This window comes from Styela clava, chromosome 13 (assembly GCF_964204865.1).
Source record: "Styela clava chromosome 13, kaStyClav1.hap1.2, whole genome shotgun sequence".
Lineage (NCBI taxonomy): Eukaryota > Metazoa > Chordata > Ascidiacea > Stolidobranchia > Styelidae > Styela > Styela clava.
In genome coordinates this window covers 3,904,424-3,926,311 of record NC_135262.1, presented here as the reverse complement: position 1 = coordinate 3,926,311, position 21,888 = coordinate 3,904,424, and the positions used below count along the sequence as shown (strand labels likewise).

General features: G+C 35.9%; 1 protein-coding gene across 1 annotated transcript in view; it reads right to left on the bottom strand.

Moving 5' to 3' along the window:
* Positions 1–1,063: 1,063 nt before the first annotated feature.
* Positions 1,064–21,888, bottom strand: part of LOC120333168 (U4/U6 small nuclear ribonucleoprotein Prp3-like) — a 49,351-nt gene continuing 28,526 nt past the window's right edge. The window contains exons 12-14 of the mRNA XM_039400534.2: positions 8,923–9,136; positions 2,739–2,935; positions 1,064–2,208 (exon numbers count right to left, since the gene is read on the bottom strand). Coding sequence (XP_039256468.2) covers positions 2,021–2,208; positions 2,739–2,935; positions 8,923–9,136 — 599 coding nt within the window. The 3' untranslated portion in view covers positions 1,064–2,020. The remainder of the gene's footprint in view (positions 2,209–2,738; positions 2,936–8,922; positions 9,137–21,888) is intronic.

Below are 21,888 nucleotides of genomic sequence, written 5' to 3'. Positions count from 1 at the left end.
ATTTTCTCCGTCTACGTCTCTCGACCACGTTCGGAATTTTAACTCTATCGACATAACTGGCCGGACTCGGTATTATTCATTATCTCATGAAGATGAACTCATTTCAAATCAAACTTCACTGAGGTAATACAAATTTGAGTGTCGTTTGATAATGGGGGTAAACACATCAGTGGCGTATCTACGTAAAACGGCGCTCATGGCAAAGTCTGAAAATGCGCCCCCTTGATAGTTGTTTGACAATTTATAATGACTATTATTGAATTGAGATACTTGTACAATATTATTTGAGTAAAAATACCAGTTCCAGTTATTCCCAATTCAAAATTATATCATTGAACTTTTCATGATTAATACTTTTCGCACGCACATTTATGGCGCCGCATTCAGGAAAAGTAATGCATTTATATTTTTGGTCTACTCAACAGTTAATTATATTAAACACATTTATTAAATATACCCGTATTGGACATGAATTAAATACTTTGCGAAGTTGCTGATTTCACTCTTTGGTATTTTAACGCAGACTTGGGATTTCTCTAACGGCAGTATCTTTAAAGTTAGCTTGAGTGCTGGCACCCAGTGCCAAAATAATATATCGGAGTTGACAGATGCCAAGGTCGCAAAAAAGCCGACAATCTATTTATATTCGACCAGTTTATTTTATGTCCGCGCCTTAGATTGCTGTAGCATTTTATAGAGTTTTAGTGTATTTATTTCACCGTAATTTGACGCAATTAAATTAATATGACAAGACATTTTAAATGCTTGCGTCGGTCATGCATTGAATATTTTACGCAACTAAAAAGTCGTTATCTGCTGAAAATGTCGACTATTTTTCGAGTGGCGTAATGACCTAACGTAATAACGACCAATCACTTTATTTAAATCATAAAGTGGAAGTCTCTTAGTGACTGTTCGGGTGTTGCGCATTTGACACCGATAAGTTTATTAGTTTCTAAGCAAACCCTTTCACAACAACCCAACAACAATTTTACAAATAAACCCGTGTGCACAACAACTTTAATCTGTAATATCGCCCAGTCACTCTCACAGATTACAAAGATAATTGTATTTTCGTTTATTAAATTTTTCACATAGTTGAATCGCAGAACGACATTTGTACTTAGACGAAACAAGTCACTTGCTGAAAGTTTCCAGAGAAATCGAGCACCATAATCGATACTCCCTAAGTATGGGAACCAAAATGGCGGACACCATAGTTTTATTACAATTTTCCTCATTTTGGGGGAAAGCCAAGTGACTACCGTGGCATTTGTACCTAAACTACGGCCTAGCCCTGACCTGATACACATACTACGTTCCAGTGTCCGCCATCTTGGTTCACATACTTCGGGAGTACACCATAATCTGCTTCAAGACAATAGATAGAATGATAAAAAGCTGAGAAATACGTCTCCTCGTGATCATTTCAAATATTTTGTATTAAATTCGCCTCATAGGTTCATATTCACATTTATGTTTTAATTTTTTGCACATTGAAAAATTATTACAAAATTTGAAATCCAATTGATTCCAAGAACCTCTCAAGTTTGTAAAAGTCCCTTCTAGCCGTTTCCACTTCCTAGCAGTACGGATGGAATGATTTCAAATTTCGCAACAACCCCCGTCTGATCTGTCCGTCGCAGGGACAAGCCTAGCTATAGCCTCTGAAGTATCAGCGATTGTCAAAGTATTCATTCTAACCTTAAGCAATAGCTGGGGACTTTGCTTCGACTGGGCGACGTTGAGATAAATATAGCGAAGATAAGTAGCCATTTTATATTATGCAATTGCTGAAATATGGCTCCTTTCAGCAAACCAGGGTCTATTCAACGGGTCCATATAAATAGAACGGGCTTACGGTTAAATAGAAAGGATAGACAGCCTCAAACTGTCGCTGTTATTATTGTCTTGTAAACAAGCTTGTACTTGGCAGTAATGCCACCGCCCTTCAATATCTCCACATCACTCGTCCACTTCTTATTATATTCCGACATTGATATTCTTCGTTTTATTACACTCACTCTTCTAAAATTTTCGTCGAGTGAGCGAGATCCCAGTAATGTTCGACGCCATGTTTTTTGAAAAATTCTCGAGCGGCCAATTCGGTTAAACATTGTTTAACTGTTATTGGTCCGAAGTTCTTCGACTTCGACTGGCCTTCCCATATAAGCTGGCATGAATTAGGGCCGGACTCTTCGCCTTCATCTGAAAATTGAACATATTTATTAGTATCAGTAGAGGTTAAACAGGACTAACTTCCAATCCTTCTCCCCTATGCCTTTGCGCTGGTATGCGTATAATGAAAGGGTGCTGTAGCCGGAATAAGCATGACCATATTATTCAGTTTGAGAGTTCTGCTGCACACTAACATATAATCATAATTTATATTTAAGTGGGCTATATTCTTAAGAGTAATAATATCGACTGGAACACATGAGATGTGCAGAGGCAAATGCTGAAACACAACTCTACCCAAATCATATATATACCTCCGAGTGGGAGGACATTTCTATTGCATAAGCATCGCCATAAAATATCAATTTTGAGTGTAATTGATCTTACGACTTAACCTGTGCAATGACTCCAATTAAACTGCAAACTAGAAACTATCAGAAAATGAGATTTATTCAAAGTTGAAATTCTAAGCAAGACAAAGTGACTCTGCAATATCACAAGGAATGAATACGAAACTTTAAATATCCAAATCCCCAATATTTACATATAACATAACTCGCCTCTCTTCCACTTTTTCTCGTCGGCCCATTTCATTCTTATCATCATTAATCTTTGAAATTTTCTCTGCGCCTTCGGCCCACCCTCCACAACAACAACGTTTATATCTTTGAACAAAACAACACATCCTGTCATATATAATTGATTACTGTTCGCTTCGATTTTGAATTTCTTCGCCGGATCTCGCAGACTTTTGACTCTAGAAGTGCAAAAACAATCGCCGTTTAAAACCCAGTTTATGCAATAGGATAAGATAGAATATCCCAATAAATCCTGGCAAAGGAACGTTAATAAAGAGGCGGGACAACCGTGACCCACGCTTTCATACAACTGCGCTGCTTATATTTTAAACATATAAGATAACGAATATATATCGGAGCAAATATAAAGTGATTGATCAGGGAGCTGGAAGTTCTGATTTTGACAGGCTAAAAAAAAAAATTCACGACTCCGGATTGTGAAAATTTTGACACCAGCTCCGAGAAAATCAAATTTAGTTACAAATACAACAGCAGGTGCCGCTAAAGATTTATTTTGAATAGAAAACTGGTGGATTGATGCGCTCTCTATTTGAATCGATAAAATACGATTTTAAAATGACAGTATTGTATTCGAAGCAGAATATGGCCAGGGATATAAAATGATGATATAAAAATATGACGTCGGGCATGGCTTTATGAAAAAAAAATACGAATTATGAATTCGGCAATACGATTGGTTGGTGATTTTTGCGAATGATATTCTGAGAGATCTTTTGTTATAAAATCACGGTGATAGCAGGTGTTCCGCTAACTAAATCTAAACTTTGTCTTTTTTTCCACCAAAAACATTATTACTACAATTTTAAATAGCTCTTTTCAGAAAAAAATTGGCTCGAATGATCAGTCCATAATTATTATTGGTTTCATGATAATATCAGCAAATTTTGAAGGAACTTTGATCATGTTTTTCGCAGAAACAATCGAGATAAATTATAGTTTGTTATGGGAACTCATCTCACCAAATCACAAAGTTTAAAAAAAAAACGATGCAGTAGCTGTAATTGAACTTGAAAACATTGGTGCAACCCTCCCACACATGAACAGTTTCCAGAAGTCTAGAAACCATATGCTAATAACACCGGGAGAATCTACGGCGGCCATCCTGAACAAGGGAAATATTTCACGTGGCAATATCGTCTATGAAAATAACAAGCATTCAGGGGGCTCCCGAAGTATGCGAACCAAGATGGCGGACATCGGAATGTAATATGTGTACTAGGTTAGGGTTAGGCCATAATTTTAGGTATAAATACTACGGGAGGCTCTTGGCTAGTCTTCGAACTGATAATAGGACTAAAATAAGGAAAATTGGAAAAAAATTATCGCCTAACCCTAACCTGTTACCCATGTTACGTTCCGATGTCCGCCATCTTGGTTCGCATACTTCGGGAGCACCTAGTTCAGTTATATTTCTTTGACTTCGACTGAGCAGATTAAATGCCATTGAGGAAGCCCCTTATGAACCAAATTTGTTTACAATGTAAAGTATTCTCTGCAAACATAAACACGGCGCGCATAATAGACGCATTTTTGTGCCACACGTTACGAGAAAGTGGACATGTCCCTCTAAAATTTGTTTGCAAGGAAGCCATAACTTTTGTTACTTCAAGTAAAATTTTGGCAGATATCACAATGAATTATCTTGTATTCAGTAATGATCAAAACTGAATATTTCCCTATCCCGAATACATTCTGAGAAAATATCTTCGAATATGAAATATCAAAAACATTCTTATTGAAAAATACCTTCAATCACTATTTCATCATGTCTAAAACGACATAAATATAAAGATCATCGTTTTCTCTGTGTTGTTTGTTATCAGTTGAGATATCGTACGTTTAGATTTGTTTGCCTGGCGGCTCAAAATCACTAATTTTTTAATAAGAATATTCTAAATTGTTCAAAAATTTACAATATCGAATATGATGAATTTCAAATATTCGATTAGTTTTGGACGTCCCTACTATTGCCCGAGTGCAAGGAGTAGCGAACTATTCGGATATTGACTTCCCCAATGAAGATATGTGCAAATGAGGGATGATCCACCTGCAGCTTGTATACGTTAGGTCAGAACAGGCAAATATTAGACGGTACTTTTCAATGGTGGCATGTGACAATTTTCAGTATTTTAACTTTTTTCTCTCCCTCCTGTACTAATTACTATTAGACGTAATCATGGGTGTCTTTGCTCGTTAACCAGCATTGGTTGAAATGTCATAATTACCTTCCATCATTATATTCGGTCGTATAACTGTATATTGAGTATGGTGAAAGAATAAAATACTACTGATTACTGATAGTAGCTTATTGAATGGTCTAATACAAAACATTGGCTTTAAATAGGCCAAGCAGTACTCTGGGGGCGCCAAACCGCTTCACATTTCCTATATGATCGACAGAAAGGGTTAGTCAAGGTGTAGGAATAAAGGCCTGAGAAAGAACGAACCTTTGCAGTCTGTGTGAGGAGAGAATCGAGGTACTTTGGTTCGTTTTACTCTTAAAACTGTTTACGTGAGCCTAAAGATAGTTTTGACGACACACAAAATTAGTCCGATAATAAAACTTGGCACCACACAGTCGCCTTGATGTGTGCAACCCTCCAATTTTTAAACTAAAAACGCCTAATTGTGATGTAAAAAATGCACAATCATGAAACAAATTGTTGCAGTAAGAAATAAGCAAACAGTAAGAAATAAGCGAAAAATCGCCCGACAAAGCCGTAAAAATAATACCAATTTATCACCGGTAATGATGCTTGGTTTGGGTACAAAAAGCCGATAAGTGGGGGATTGAAAGATGGGCGTTACAATTACAATATAGGAAAACTACCAAAAAGTTTTAAAAGTTTATTTTTCTATCGGATTTAAGTAATAGGCGTTACCGAAAAAATGTAACGAATTGGTGGCGACGGTTGCAAAAGTTAAATGATAAGATCTGACACGCGCACTGGAGAAAGCGCTGACCAATAACACACGTAGCTGCCATTTTTGCGAAATTATTCACATTCTAGCTCAGAACAAGGCTCTTCACACTACGCACGTAGCCACTGCCGTGAACGGAGATTTTAAATGGACAGGAAACTTCAAAGTTCGGCAAATATCGTACCTAATTTATTACACCACGGATGAGGTCATTATTATTATTATTTAAAGGTGCCCATGTTTAAAAGAGGTTTCGCAAAAAACAAAAAAACACCTGGTTGGGAAACACTGCGTCACACGGATAGCGTTTTGACATTCCTGCTTCGAGGGTTGGCCGTCTTAATTCAACTCCACAAAAATATATATTTAGTTGGAATACTGTTGGAATCAATTAACTTTCCTTTTTTTTTTATACATAATACTAATATAGGCTTTGAGCTACTCAGGTATATCACCGCATTTTAATCACAACTATTCACATGATCACTCTACGAACAATAAGTGTTCCGATGGGGTCAAAGTTTAATTGCTCGGTACTGATCATTCGTCACTTTTATAAACAAAATAGCAATGCTGGGATATTTGAATACCAAGGTCAAATGACTATTATTGTCATCCAATGTCAGTTAAATTAGTCAATTGCTAAGATGTTATGATGTTAATAGACGTGTTAAATGTAAATATACCTAATGTCATGTGAGCGTGTATTTTTTGTGAATTAGTAAAATTTAGGGCTATACTGTAGGGCTTTGAGAAAATTCGAAAAAGTAAGAACAATAGCGTTCTAGCGACTTATTCCATTTTTAGTACTAAAATTTTGAAATTAAATGGCCCAATTAGTTGCGGAAACGTCTAGCAATTACGGGAAAATACAGTAATTCGAAAACCAGTTGGGAAATAAATGCCCCCCCCCCCTCCCCCATACCTCAACAAAAAATAATAAACAAAACATTGAATAGAACTGAATATGCTCCATTTAGGTATCAAAACAAAAATAGTGGAATTTCGTTATGACAAATTCGTTATCATATTGTTTATGATAACACAAATATGCAAAAATAATTTGCATAACCTATTAGGGAAAATATAGAAAATAAAATATATAATTTACGGATTTAAACAGCGCAAACTTATTGCGCGGTTATGAAACAGTTTCAACAAAAATAAATAAGCAGTCAAATTATTTTATTATGTAATATCGGAAGATTTTATGAAGAGTTTCCATTGCCATGTTAATCTGATCAAATCTCTAAATAAGTTGGATCTTCTACGTTTGAAGTTTTTGTTTGCTAGGTATTCAGAGTTTCTAACATCTTATGAGTATTGTGAAATCGGTGTTACAAATCAAATCCAATCTAAAAAACATCCACCACAAAACGCTTTGGAAACCTGTTTTGTATTGTTTGCGTTAAATTATTCGATTTTAACCCCAGCCATCCCAAACTTTTTCGACGACGGACCCTTGTTTGTGAGTCTTATTTATTCTAGACTCTAGACGGATCCCCAAATCTCGACCTGTATATTGTCAGCATATTGGTAAGAGCTGAAAATGCTGCCTCACACTTGTAGGTCGTTGCGAAAGGCAATAAAATTTTATTTGCCTCTTCTGACAGCAATGTATATTCGTCCGCAACGCTCAAAAAAAAAAAATGGCTTTTTAATTGAAATCGATCATTGAAGATCGATCGACCCTTTTCATATCGTTGCGAACCGGAACCTCTGTGCAATCATCGCAGACGGTTCCCGTACATTTGAACCCACGACAATTGTACCTGCATATATTGCACCTATGGATTTTTTTTTGTTTTGCGTATATTCGAACCCATACTAATCCTAACCCGTGGGTTTTAGCACCCGCATATGGATTGATCCCGCGGATATACACATGGGTTCAAATGTACGGTCACCATCGCAGACACCAAAGGGTCCGCGGACCTCAGTTTGGTAAACCCTGGTAAGATAAACTGCATAATTGGTTTGAAGCTGAAATACATAATTGTGGGCATTGGGCAGCATCGCCAGGACGCTCTTCGTAAGTTTCAAAAATAACCCGATGCACGTGATGTAAAAACTTGTCGAAATGAAGAACCTGCAGTGTGAAGCTGAAATCACTTATTACGATAATATTAGGTTCACGCGTCAGAGACGTATGTCGCAATTGAACTCGACACTACATGTAACATAAACAATAAATACTTAATACCACAAATAAAGAAATTAAAGACTTTAGGATTTGTAGCAATCAAAAATATTTCAAAATCCGGCTGTCATTCAACATTGGGAAGTCAAAAGTGAAAATTCTTTTCCGTTTTTCTGAACGAAAAATTGTCGGTACTCCCGTATGTGTACCAGGTTAGGGTTAGGCCATAATTTCATTCCAATTTTCCTTGTTTTATTTCTATTACGAGTTCGGAGACTGTTTGTGTTAGCCAAGTGAACTTATAAAACCTCGTAAACCTTTAGGTGCAAAATATAGATTCATCAAATGACCTAGAAAGCATGAACTTAATCTAATCTATTATTTTATTACGCAATTGTAACCTAATTTATTTATTCAAAAGATTATAAAGAGTCGCAATGTCTGGATTGTTACGTGAGTTCGGAAAATTTGAATTTTAAGAAAATTCTCATTCAGAAAAAACAAAAATAATAATTATTCACACATCAAATACTGGAAATGGTTTACCGGTTACGCAAAGCGATGGCGACCAATTTCATTTACCGTTTATTGACGTACACCAATGGATGGCGACAAATTTTGTTTACCGTTTATTGCCGTACAGCAGTGGATGACGACACATTTTATTTAATGTTTATTGCCGTACACCAGTGGATGGTGACAAAGTTTATTTACCATTTATTAACGTACGCCAGTGGATGGAGACAATATTTATTTACCGTTGATTGACGTACACCAGTGGTTCCCAACCTTCGTCGTTAAAGCCCCCCTTCCGTCTATTTTGGAAATATTTATTCCCCTCTCTCTATGCATAAGTACCACTACTAGTAATTTTGTAGCAAATCCTCCCCCCAAACGACAAAATTTTTCCCTTGTGCGTTTCAGATGCATTTTTAAGAGAAATGAGTTTTAATATGTATTGCACATATTGGAATTTAAAAAGTAGATTTACATCGATAGAGCTCTTCCAGGTCATTCAAGAATTGTATTAACCATGCGGCAGCAGTAACTGCTATTTATAACGTTTTTAGCGTAAACTCATACCTGTAGATAGCAACATGCACTCCCGAAGAAACATCTTCCTTTAATTTCTTCATCTTCTTTTCTTTTCTCTGTTCAGTTGTCAATTTTCTCGCTGCATTGGCTTGCTCGTGTTCACGCTTTCTTTTGGCCATTTGAGCACGGACATGTTGTTCCACTTTAGTTGGATCTTGCACCGCATCGTTCCCAAGGACGCGCATGAGATTGGACAGCTTCACTGCAAATGGAAAATTTTCAACCTGATTAGAGCGTTTCAAGCGATTAAAGCGAAAACAGCGAAATTGTTTGAATTGATATAAGAACGAATTTTGACTGAAGATGATTAGGGGCACACTATAATACACAATGCCCAAGCTCTCGGAAAATGATACTCGCTGAAAATAGCAAAATATTTCACGCTCGCTAATGATTTGGTTTCAGCGGGACTAACTACTTATCCTACTTCTATGCTTTTGTGTCGGTGGGTCCGTATACATATAATGCAAGAATGCTGTAGCAAGAGTAGAGATAACAATCCCAAGTGATTCAAGAGTCTTGCTGCACACTAACACAAATATATTAACGTGACCAAGGTCAGACGTTATAGAAATATCTTTGTGTTAGTGTGCAGAAAGACTCTTGAATTGCTTAGGATATTTCACGTTATAGGGGTTTATATATTTAGAATTGTTGCACAAAGCCGAGATAAATGGGGCACATACTTAGACGTGTACAAACGCAATAGATAAGTATGGGTTATGGAAATGAGGATGGTTTTCGAACGCGAATCTCGAAATGAGATGGGCACATTGTAAATAGTAGGTCGTTACAATATAAACTAACTTGGCAATGAGAAATTCGAGAACACCCTTCCGGAAATTTCTGGCTACGCTACTGTTTATAACAAATATAAGAAAATAACATAAAAAAAGAACAATAACAGCTAACTTAATCCTTCAATGTCAAAAATGAATTATAATATTCGTTACGAATGCAGTTGCAAAACTGAATCAACAACACATATAAATAGTAATATTTATAATTCTTTTTATAATTGCAAATTATTTCATCTTGGATATTTCAAATGACTCCTTTAAATATATTAAAATTTCATGCTGCAAAGTTTAACATTAAATACGACGTCGCCAAATGATTGGAAAATCCACTGTTCTATTTAAAAATCTCGATTCGTGTTTTTAAAAAGACACGGTGTCCATAAAATATCTTTACAATTTCAATTTTGTTATAAAGTCAGTTCTTAATATATCTTGACCAGGTTTATTGTTTTTTAATCAGTGATTGTTTAAGTATTTTTACTTCATTTAATACATCCGTGAGGTCCAAAATAATATATGGTGTCAATAAATTCCCTTTACAATTTTAAAACATTTCAAGACTGTATGAACACTCTTATAATATAATGTATTCGAATCTCATTTATTTTAATTTGAACTCACTATTTTTAACACACCTAGCTAAAACCGACAAGTCGGTAGGTAGCCAGACAAATCCTTATCACGGCTTGATTTTATCTTTCGTTTCATGACGGATTTAATTTCACGGTTATTTGTATGGTTCCGTCCGATTTACTGTAAATCAAGGTGGCGTTCAATTCTGCGCCAGTAAGGACAAATATTATTAGATTCTAATAAAGTCCATCATCCCGAATACAACACACAAAGTCCTTTGTGACAAATAATACTGAACGTAAACAACAACAGATTTCTGAGACAACTTAACAAGGATGAATACACGTGATAGATACAATGCGCTTGAAGAGCGCGACGGAAGAAGTCTACACGCGCGAGCCAGTTGATTGAGGTGTTTACATGTAGAGAAATCTAAGAGGAACACTTATGAATTTTTCACCCCGAATACAACACACAAGCCCCTTGTGATAGGGATGGGCCGGGATTCGGATCCGGACTCGGATTCGAGTCGAATCCAGGCATTTTTTGGACTCGGATTCGATTTCGAGTCCACGTCGTTTTTATCGAGTCTATAATCAATTCTGTTTTTACTAATTTACGCCTATTTTTGTACTTTTCCCCCTATAAATCTCACTATCTTCCGTAACTAGTTGAAATTCAAGGTTAGATATTCAACAATATCACTCGTGTGTATTATAAACACTCCTAATAAAAACGACGACAGATATCCAGATAATATAACGCAAGGTAAAAACAATTGATAGCTTATAACAATGATACGCCAGTCGCTTTCAAAATATCTATCCTTTGGAGCAATGGAAAGCATGGAGCGTTTCTCTACCATTTGCACACGCGGCATAGTAAATTTAAGGTTAGAAATATCTGGAATTATGGGAAAGCATTGTAGTCAAAAGCTTTTTATTTTTTTATTTGACATGTAAGAATTTCTAAATAGCCGCCCAGAATTGACGCAAAGTGGTTGGCTGAAAATCCAGTTCACAGCCAAGGGGCACATTGACCCACGTTTACGTTTGTATTATGGCAGCCAAAAAAAAAGAAAAATATATTTTTAAATTGATTCAACAGCTATCTGCAGAACCATTAGGCAAAAAATATGAGCTACGTCGTATGTTTGTTAGCGCGCGATGCTGTAGTATGGTCAAAAACGTGTTTTTCCACTCTTACATTGTGACGTCACGGACTCGGAGGATTCGATTCGAGTCCTTGACCTATTACTCGGATTCGTCGAATCTCTGTAATGCCGGACTCGTCCCATCCCTACCTTGTGATAAATAATATTGAACGTAAACAACAACAGACCCCTGAGACAACTTAACAATGAATGAATACATGTGGTACCATGCGCGATGACAAAAAGGGCATGAGCGAGTTGATTAAAGTGTTTACATGTAATGGAATTGAAGGAAAACACTAATAAACTGGGTAGCATATGGGCGATGATACTTCTGAATTTGGAAGCGTTGTCTTGATACATTGATGAGGAACTTACGATTGTAATCTTGGCTTCGAAACCTAGACAGTCTATTGTCATAAAACCGAGTCAAATTCGTTACCTATGGCGGTGGCGGTATTTCTAAATGGGGGGGGGGGGGGGGAATTTAACTATTCTTATTATACAAATGTCAGGGTGCCGATTGCACGTATGACCACTCATCAGTGATGCATACATTAAAGACTAAACAACAAAGTAAAGCAAAGTTTTATTCATAGCGACTGTAGTATATCGTTTAAAAAATATGTGTATTCAGTGCTTGCTCTTGTGAGGAATGAAGACTTTCAAAATATGCGAAGGGATGCAATCAAAAATAGCTAGGAACCACTTCCTAAGGACTAGGTCAATGTCCCAGTATATCAATATCAATCTTTATAGATCTTGGGTGCAAACTCGAGATATTTTGTCATAAACAATTCATTCCGGTATTAGAAACTAGACCGACTAAGAGAACGATCGATCGTTTAAAACCAGGCTGCTAGCGCGGAGCCTTGTAGGAGTATAAACATAAGAGTGAAGGAAGTGAAAAATCTGTATGAAATAAACAATCTGTTCAAACAGGCCAGTTAGAAAAAAAAAGGCTGACTGAGAGAACGATCAATCGTTCAAAACCAGGCTTCTTGGACAGAGCTTGTAGGAATATATTATTAAACACATTTCAACTATGAGAAACTGGAGCTCATTGTGGCCTTAAAAACTACGATTGAGTCACATTGGTTTCTGATCCTGTTTAGATTCAGATATTTTATTTCGTCCACGCATTGAACACTGCAAACTAATAATTTCGCAAATGAAAATGCAAAGCCTCACTTGGCACATACAGAGCTATGTTCAAGTCTTAAACTTTAATAACTGTGGAAAAACCCTCAGACATTGCAGCTACTTACAGATTATTTGTACAGGGCCTTAATCTAGGTGAAAGACGTGAATACACGTCTTAAAAAATGAAGCATATCAAACGCACTATGTTTCCTGGTAAAGTCGCAAAAAAGTTTTTTTCACACAGTCATAACACTTCTAGAAAAGTTTTTTTCAGATACCACGTTTAACAAATTTTGCAAGCTATGTACCAGGTATTTTGAAGCGTTTATGATAAAATAAACGTAATTATGGCGTCAGAATAAATATACAAATTGAATTCGCAAGCTATTTATTACTCATTTTGGTTTTCTTGGTATATTATGATGTAAACAATACACAGAACGCGACGATCTTATGGTCCTTAATGACTTTTTAGTCGGGTTATGGTGAATTACCAAATAGTCAACTTTTTTCAAAACAAACAAAAACGACTATACATACTCAATGAATATCAAAATTTTAAATTTATGATTTATTATCATTATTTGATCTAAATGGGGTAATTTTATCTACAAAGCAATGCGCAGTTTTGATCAAAAGGTATCTATTACCGGCGATTATAGTTCACAAGATCGTGTTGTTTGATAAAATTCTTTATCTGAGTAGATTAATATTTAAAAATTTGCGATTTCCAATATTTCATATTACAGTAGAATTATGGAATATATTAAGTTTTATTCGCAAAAATCAACGCAAATCATTGACTTGTCACAAAAATGGAGCTTTTAACAGAAAAAAATATTTCTAATTAGGTTCTGAAATTCAAATAGATCTTTATCGTATAACATTAATTATGAATTCAATACCGAACTAAATTTATTGGTTTATGGGTGACCCCCCCCCCACCCACCTATTCTCCAACTGTTCTGAGTTAGGTTATGTATACAGGGTGTATCAAAAGTAGGTATACACTTTTGATTTTGATTTGCTTTTTAGGTACACATCATGAAGTCATTTCTTCTGAAAACATAGTACGGATAAGTAGTAAAATTTAGGTATTGTTTGCATTTTTCATCAACCCATAGAATGATAAGGAGATTAACCCAAGAAATGAGGAGCAAAATTGCTTTTAGGCAAGAAGCAAATAAATTATTAGGGCAAACTCGGCGCCCTTTAACAGAAAATTTGGCTCCTACACAACGAACAATTTATGCAATTCATTGTAAATTTATGGAAACTGGATCTGTAGTTGATGCACAAAAATGAGAAGACTAAGAATCGGACACTCTGAGGAAAACATTAAGAGCCGAATTAATTCCAAATTCCAAAAGAATGTCATCTATCACCTTTTGATATTTGTGAAAATAATTTTGCTTGAAAAATCAATTCAACCCCAGATCCCACTTCATATACCTACGTTAACCAGGTTAACTCACTACAAAGCTTTCTCGAAACATAATGTATCAATGAATCGTTTGATCGCGCCAACCGTTTCCCAACGCCTTCTCTTAACCACGAGGTAATACAGACGTCAGACTATTATATTATATTTGACGGTTCCATTACATTTGAACCCACGTACAGCTGAACCCACGACAATTGCACCTGCATACTATTGCACCCATGAAATTTTTTTTTGTTTTACGTGAATTTGAACCCATACTAACCCTGACCCATGGTTTTAGCACCTGCACATAGATTGAACCCGCGGATACATGTTTCAAATGTACGGTCACCATATTTGACATATGTTAAGTTCTTCTTGAGACAAGTAACACCTCCGATACAATTTCAAACGAACGCAGACATAGAAATATCTCCGGGGATCTACTACCAGCTAGTGTAATTGTGAGGTTGGAAATGGGCGGACATCTGCTATGTTCATAGTCTTCCGTAGGAAATAATTAAAGAGTGAAAAAACATACCTACCATTCCATAACATTTATGACCATGGAGCTTTCTTAATACGAATCACACCTTTCAATTCCTGATGTATAATGTATCAAACCTTTGTATCACTTGAGCACCCATAACCTTATCTTTCTAATTGACAAAGGGGTTAAATAGAGAATCTTTGGTGTATTACATCTGAGGCGAATTACACGTTAAGTTCATCATAAGTCATATTCCACTCAGTAGAGTATATAGGCCAGGGTATGCCAGCCAGGGCTCGTTTAATGGGCGTTGTTGGGATACGGGCAAAAATAGCGAAAAGTTATGATCGTAAAAAGTTTTATTACTGAACTAATTAAAAACTGGAAATGGATGAAACTCGTATTTTTACAGAAATAATAATGTACAAGGTTCTCATTTCGAGAACAACTGTTAATAAAACTTGTCAAATAACGATCGAGGGGGCGCAATTTTTTAATTTTGGGCTCCCTTGGGCTCCCTTTTACGTATAGATACGCCACTGATTCCATTCCATATACTCACTGCCAGCAGTCTAATTCACCAAGGAGGTTTCTTAGGCTTCGAATCACTTGAGCCCCCACAACCTTCAATTTCACTTGACCGCAGGTTAATACAGATTATTTAGGAATTATATCTGATATATGTAAAGTTCATCTTGACTCAAGCAAACACCTCCAACAACCGCAGACATTGAAGCATCTCCTGGGATTGATCAATAACGCAAGCATTGGTTTTTAACGGCTGTTTGTGGACTCTAAACTAATTTAATCGGGGTTATATCGGGTACATTCGTAGAACTAGATTTGAACGAAAATTAGAGCAAATTAATGCTTTCCAAAAAAAAAGTCTGTAGGAATACATATTACTATTAGGCTAGTAAGGCTCTATAAAAGCAATCAACATGTACGAGATTTTAATATTTCTGTCCAAAGTAGGCCTGCCTTGAACATATGCCTCCATTTTATCGATGGAAAAATTGATACATTTAAAATAAAAGAAATAAAAAACAGATAAATTATACGATACGATAACAAATGCGCAAAATCCTATTTTTTCGTCGATTGACCAGACTGACTACTAACAATATTGTCGAGTATAAGGTGTTTTTTATTGCAAATATATATTTTTAAGGCGATGCGATAAAAGTCAAGATATAAAAAGTATTGATGTAGTATTGAAAAAGTAATGCGAGTTAACTGCTCCGGTGATAATTGACATCGGGGAGTTGCGAACGGATCGACCGCAAGAAAAACAATCGTGTTACCGCAAAATGGTTGAGGTAACGCCTTGATGATATAGTAAAATTTCGGTACAATAATACCATAGGGGATAATAGTTTTTGCATCATTCTTATGGAATTTTAACGAAAATATATAAAATAAAATGAATAAAAATATTGCTTGGTAGATGGAAGTAACTGCCTTATGTACCTGCTCTGTGAAGTTAGTGAAATTGAATTAAATATCCTCCAAGTAACAAAGACAAAATGGCGATTTTTTGCACAACAAATAAAAACCAGCTTATAATTTTGGATGCGTAAAAATATTCTGCAAGGTGGAAATTTTATTATAATACATTTCAATTTCAAAGTAGGTGGCAAAAATACCATGCCCACAACATTTGCGACGAGCGCATTGTCACGTTCGCCATAAATAAGTGCAAAGTTGAAAAATTATTGCAACGAAGAAGACAGTGTGGCACGAAGTTTTGTAGAAAAAAAGAGTCAACAGGAATATTAAATTGTACGATTCAACACTAACGCTCCACTTAATAACTATTATTTAAAAAAAAAAACTCAAAATAGGGGCTCAATAATTAGAGGCCAAGATCATAGCATCGATCTTTTTCATAAGAAATTTTTGAATATGCCGAGATTCTACTTTTCCATCAAAGTTGATTTCTAAAATTTCTTTTATACATTTTGAGTAATTCAACAACGCGCAAAAAGATTTGACAATTAGCCAAAGCAGGACAAGAAGTAGGCACACAGTACAAGTCATTGATTTGAAAAAAAAATTTTTTTTTTTCAATTTGTGAGAGATCTTCAAAATAATTCAATATTTAAAGCAATTCAACTGAATTCGTTCGCCGCGTGGTGTTTAGTGGAAAGCTCAATCAAAATTAAATAAATTCAAGAAATAAAATTTATTTCGATGGCGGTACAAGATGAACACGTACAACATGAACGCTTTATTTTGTTGAATTACTTTGAAGATCGCATCACATTTGGAATCCTTTTTTAATTTTAATTTTATTTTTTTAAATTGAAACTTCGGCAAAAGCATAGAAGGATAAATAGTTGGTCCACAGAAACCCAATCGACAGTATCTCTTATTAGGTTACGAAAAACTTCACGGACCTGGCCCAAAGTTGAACAAGTTCGGTCCAGTGTTCAATCCCTAACAAAATATTTATCGCAGCACGTATGCTAGATTTATATTCAAGACGTCATGTCTCACCCAGACCTGGTCGGAGATCGAATTTAGGACGAGCGACAACAAAAACAAAGTCACGTGACTTATACCGGGGATGCGAAGGCGACATGATTGATATAAAATACGGGAGAGTGACGGCGAACAACATTTAGCGATAGAGTTTCAGTCGAAGCCATTCTGAAAATAACGAGAGAAAAGATTATGGATAGGGAGGAATCAAGTGATTGTTGGAACAAGATGAGACATCGAGTACAGGGTTGTATATCTTAGCAGTTTTTGACAGTCAAAATTTTTATGAACTTAGAAAAAGCAAACACTTGACCTATGAAAGAGCCCAATACGAATAACGATACAAGCAAGGCCAATGCAACGCGCGTGGAAAAGGCTATTTAGCATTCATCTAAATTAATTGCAATTTCGATTTAATTTTGCTTGTTGGTTGACCAATAACCCATCCCATTGCGGGAAAGATGTTCTTGAATGAAAAACCCGATCAAATCATTCCAAATTCAGCGATGTAGACTCAGTCGAAGCCATTCCGAAAATAATGAAAGTAAAATCAATTGGGTTATGAATAGGAAATAAACAAGTGATTGTTGAAACAAGATGATACCTTGAGTATAGGGTTGTGAAATATTAGCAGTTGATATTGACAGTCACAATTTTTATGAAATTGGGAAGTCATATTCAGATAACTGAAATAAACTTGATCGGAGACACACTCTACAGAAAATGCGTGTTAATTTTATCTATCTATTCAAGACAGAAACCATTCCTGCTCCACACACAACTATTTGTGATATCCGAGCATAGATGATTGCAGATTCTAGCTAGTGAGGTAGACTTGTTCGAGAGTTGCCACAATTCTCATGACGGTATATAGTGGACAAACAAAGGCGCATGCAATTCATTGAATATAGCTGTTTTTGACTATTATTTATCGATCGCTATGTTCAGCTTGGGCGTCATTGCACAGATCCTTAGATATATTGGCGATTTCGGTGAAATATCAAGTTAAATGAGGTCTTCGATGCTGGCTTGGATTAGGTCATTACGAGAGTTTGTAAACTTCGATCAATCACAGAATTCTTTTTCGAGACTCTCGCACAAGTTTAGCAAATAAAGTCTTTTAAATAAACTAATGAATACATTGCTGTTGAATATGCTAAGGTAAAGATAAATATTTTGTTTGGTGTTGTTGATACAGTTAAGGCGTTTTAGGAAAACAAAGCTGTGAAACACCATCGAACATACATTACAAAAATTAGTACTATTAACATGCAATACAAAGTAAATAGTAAATGGTACTGTTAAGGTCGCCAAGTATGATGACACTTTATTTGCCAAGAATGTTTTTGCCGATAGTCGACAACCTAATCGACGTGACATTTTGAACGGTACCCAATTTTGTCGTAGCATTCCGGGTGAAAATACACAGAGGGATGATTCAGAACTATCACTAAATATATCGTTTCAAGCACCATACGTCTGCCATAATAACGTACAATTCGTGTTATATGGTAAACACTTGACTCTATATAAATCCTAATACAGACGGTACAAATAACGATATAAGCATGGCCAATGCGACGTGCGAGAAAATGTTTTTCAATAATCGTTTAAATTATTCGAAATTTTGATTTTGTTATACGTCTTTAGACTATGCTTGCTGGGTGACCGCATTGCCTCGCGCAAAATATTGCTTTTAAATAAAAACCTGCCAAATCATTTTAAATTTAGAGTAGATTTTATGTGTACGATATTTCGCGACCAATAAGCAAAAACTCTTCTTGTAGCCTATCAGTTCCGGCATATAAAAAATTTCTGATAATATAAATATCCAATATTGGTATTTTGTACAGTTTGCATTTGTATGTATTTTTCTCAACGATAAATAAAATACATATCGATATTTCTCGCAGAAATACGTCAAAATGAGCAAATAAATGATTATAATACTACTTGATCAGCGAAATCGCTGTCTTGGGTTGACTATGTTGGGCAAAAGCAGATAAAACCTTATCAAATGGATGGGAACGGTAGCAGATGCTTGTTTATCAGACAACTAGCATTGAGAAAAGCTGATCAGAAATTAGGTTCAAACCCTCCCCTTATTTTAGAACTCTTAATTCCTCTCTTACTATGCATAAAACCTACTTAATTTGTTCAATCTGTAACAGATCTTTAGCTACCGTTATGATCTCCCGTTGGCGCTCCCGTAGTATGTAAACCAAGATGGCGGACACCTGAACATAGTATGTGTACCAGATTAGGGTTAGGCCATAATTTTACCCAATTTTTCTTATTTCAGTTCTATTACGAGTTCGGGGAGTAGCCGAGTTACTCTCGTAGTATTTGTACCTGAAATTATGGCCTAACCCTAACCTGGTACACATACTACGTTCCGGTGTACGCCACCTTGTTGCACATACTACGGGAGTACCCTACCGGCTTTCATGCAGTTCATAATGTGTACATACATAAGTATTCCTGTTTAGTAGTAATTAGGAATTGACGAATATAAGTATTATTACAGCAAAATTATTCCTCAGGAATCTCAAAATTCTTCCCCTGGTGGGGAATTCGTCCGCGACAGGAAAACGTGGTTCTAATCGGTCTTATCCAGTGCTCTTCAACCGGGTACACGAGCGCACATGAAATATAAAATGTTATATACGCAAAGGACCGATGTGAGCACATTGTTACATCACAAATTATATAGAATTACAGATAATGCGGTCACGTATCTGGGTTGAAGAATATAAGTATTATTACAGCAAAATTATTCCTCAGGAATCTCAAAATTCTCTCCCTGGTGGGGAATTCGTCTGCGACAGGAAAATGTGGTTCTAATCGGTCTTATCCAGTGCTCTTCAACCGGGTACACGAGCGCACATAAAATATAAAATATTATTTACGCAAAGGACCGATGTGAGCACATTGTTACATCACAAATTATATAGAATTACAGATAATGCGGTCACGTATCTGGGTTGAAGAATATAAATATTATTACAGCAAAATTATTCCTCAGGAATCTCAAAATTCTCTCCCTGGTGGGGAATTCGTCCGCGACGGGAAAATGTGGTTCTAATCGGTCTTATCCAGTGCTCTTCAACCGGGTACACGAGCGCACATGAAATATAAAATATTATTTATGCAAAGGACCGATGTGAGCACATTGTTACATCACAAATTATATAGAATTACAGATAATGCGGTCACGTATCTGGGTTGGTGGCTGCCATGCACTTCGTTTGATTTAGGTTGAACATTATTCCCGTAGACGCTAAGATGACGCATGATGATATCGCAGTACAATATGTGCTTAAAATTTAATGTTTATTCAAGCCCCAAATAAACATTGATATTTGTAAGGTATACAAAGTCTTGAAAAATTGTAAAAGGTATGCCACGATAAAAAAAGGTTGAAGAACACTGGTCTAATCATAACGTTATTCCATGAACTCTGTACTGATACTGGATGAAATCAAACCGCATGTTTGAATTTAGTTATTATTAATAAAGCCATGAAATCGCCAGAGCCAGTGACTCCGGCACGAACCATCTCGTGTTCAATTATATTTAGATTTCCATTGAGAAGTAGCATAACGAATTGTGAGTGCAACACCAAATATCAACGTTAGCAGGGCCAACTTAGACAGAACAACGAACATGCCATGACAGTGCTTGTTACTATCCGGTTAAAATTTGTCATTATCTTAGGTTAGGATTTGGTAAATACAAGGACTGTTATTACCCCTCCAGTCCATCAATAATTTGTGGTATGTTTTTGATTCTGCTTCTCTTACTTTGTGTTACCTGCTATAAGCCCCACCGCAAACATCTCATGAATCCGTTTTCTCTTTATTTTAGGTATGGTATGGGTAAATTATGTTGAAATGAAGTGGGGCGGACGATATCGGGATAGCCGCGGTAATTATAAAACATTGATCCTAGCCGATCGATTTGGGCTAAACTTCGTATTAATAGCAACCTAAAAGAAAACACAGGCGATAACGGTCGTCATCGGAACAGACATTGCATTGCCTCTGTCACAAGAGGTGGTGAGACCTTACGTTTGTGACGCAACAACCTCTAATAATCATAAAATTGTCATTGTAATTACCAAACTACTTTTGACATCGTCCGAGTTCTCAAACGTATCTTTTTCAGAATGGAACATTTAAAACACCCTCCAAATATGAATTTGAACATTTTTATCCAAAAAATAGCAAGCAAAGCGATTGCGAATCACGACTTGATAGAGTCTTGAATTAACATGATGTCATTTCCGTTTAATAAATGACTAAAAAAGTACGAAGTTAGTGTATTAGTAATAATTGTTAAATTGAAGTCAATAATAATTGAATAATGAGTTTATGTATAAATAAATCATAATTAAAATGAAGGTAGCAATGGCAGATGAGTTAAAACGTTAAACGAATGGTTAGAGCAGAGTTTTGCTAATCGGAAAAGAATTTAATTATGTTTGAAGGAAAAAAAACTTTACTTTACATTTGTGAGTAGAATACCTTGGTGCAAGTTGCGCGCATCACCATTTAATGGTTCATGAAAGATTAAAAAACAGACGTGAAATGTTTTTTATGAATAGTGATGGAAGAATGACGAGTTTCATATTTGGCAAAGAGCGGTATTAAAACGTGTTGGAAACCACCGGGTGGGTAGGAGCAAGCGTAGAATGTTGGGATTCATTACAAAGATAGTGGTTCGCGCATTATAGTTTGCACACAAAAGACATGAAACTCATTCGATTGTATCATTTTAATAACCGCATTAAAACCAATACATAAAAATACACGTAAACATTGACTGAGGCTCTTTTCTAATACTTGAAACTTTAAATTTTGAAGTCAAAATAATTCAGTTTTAAAAA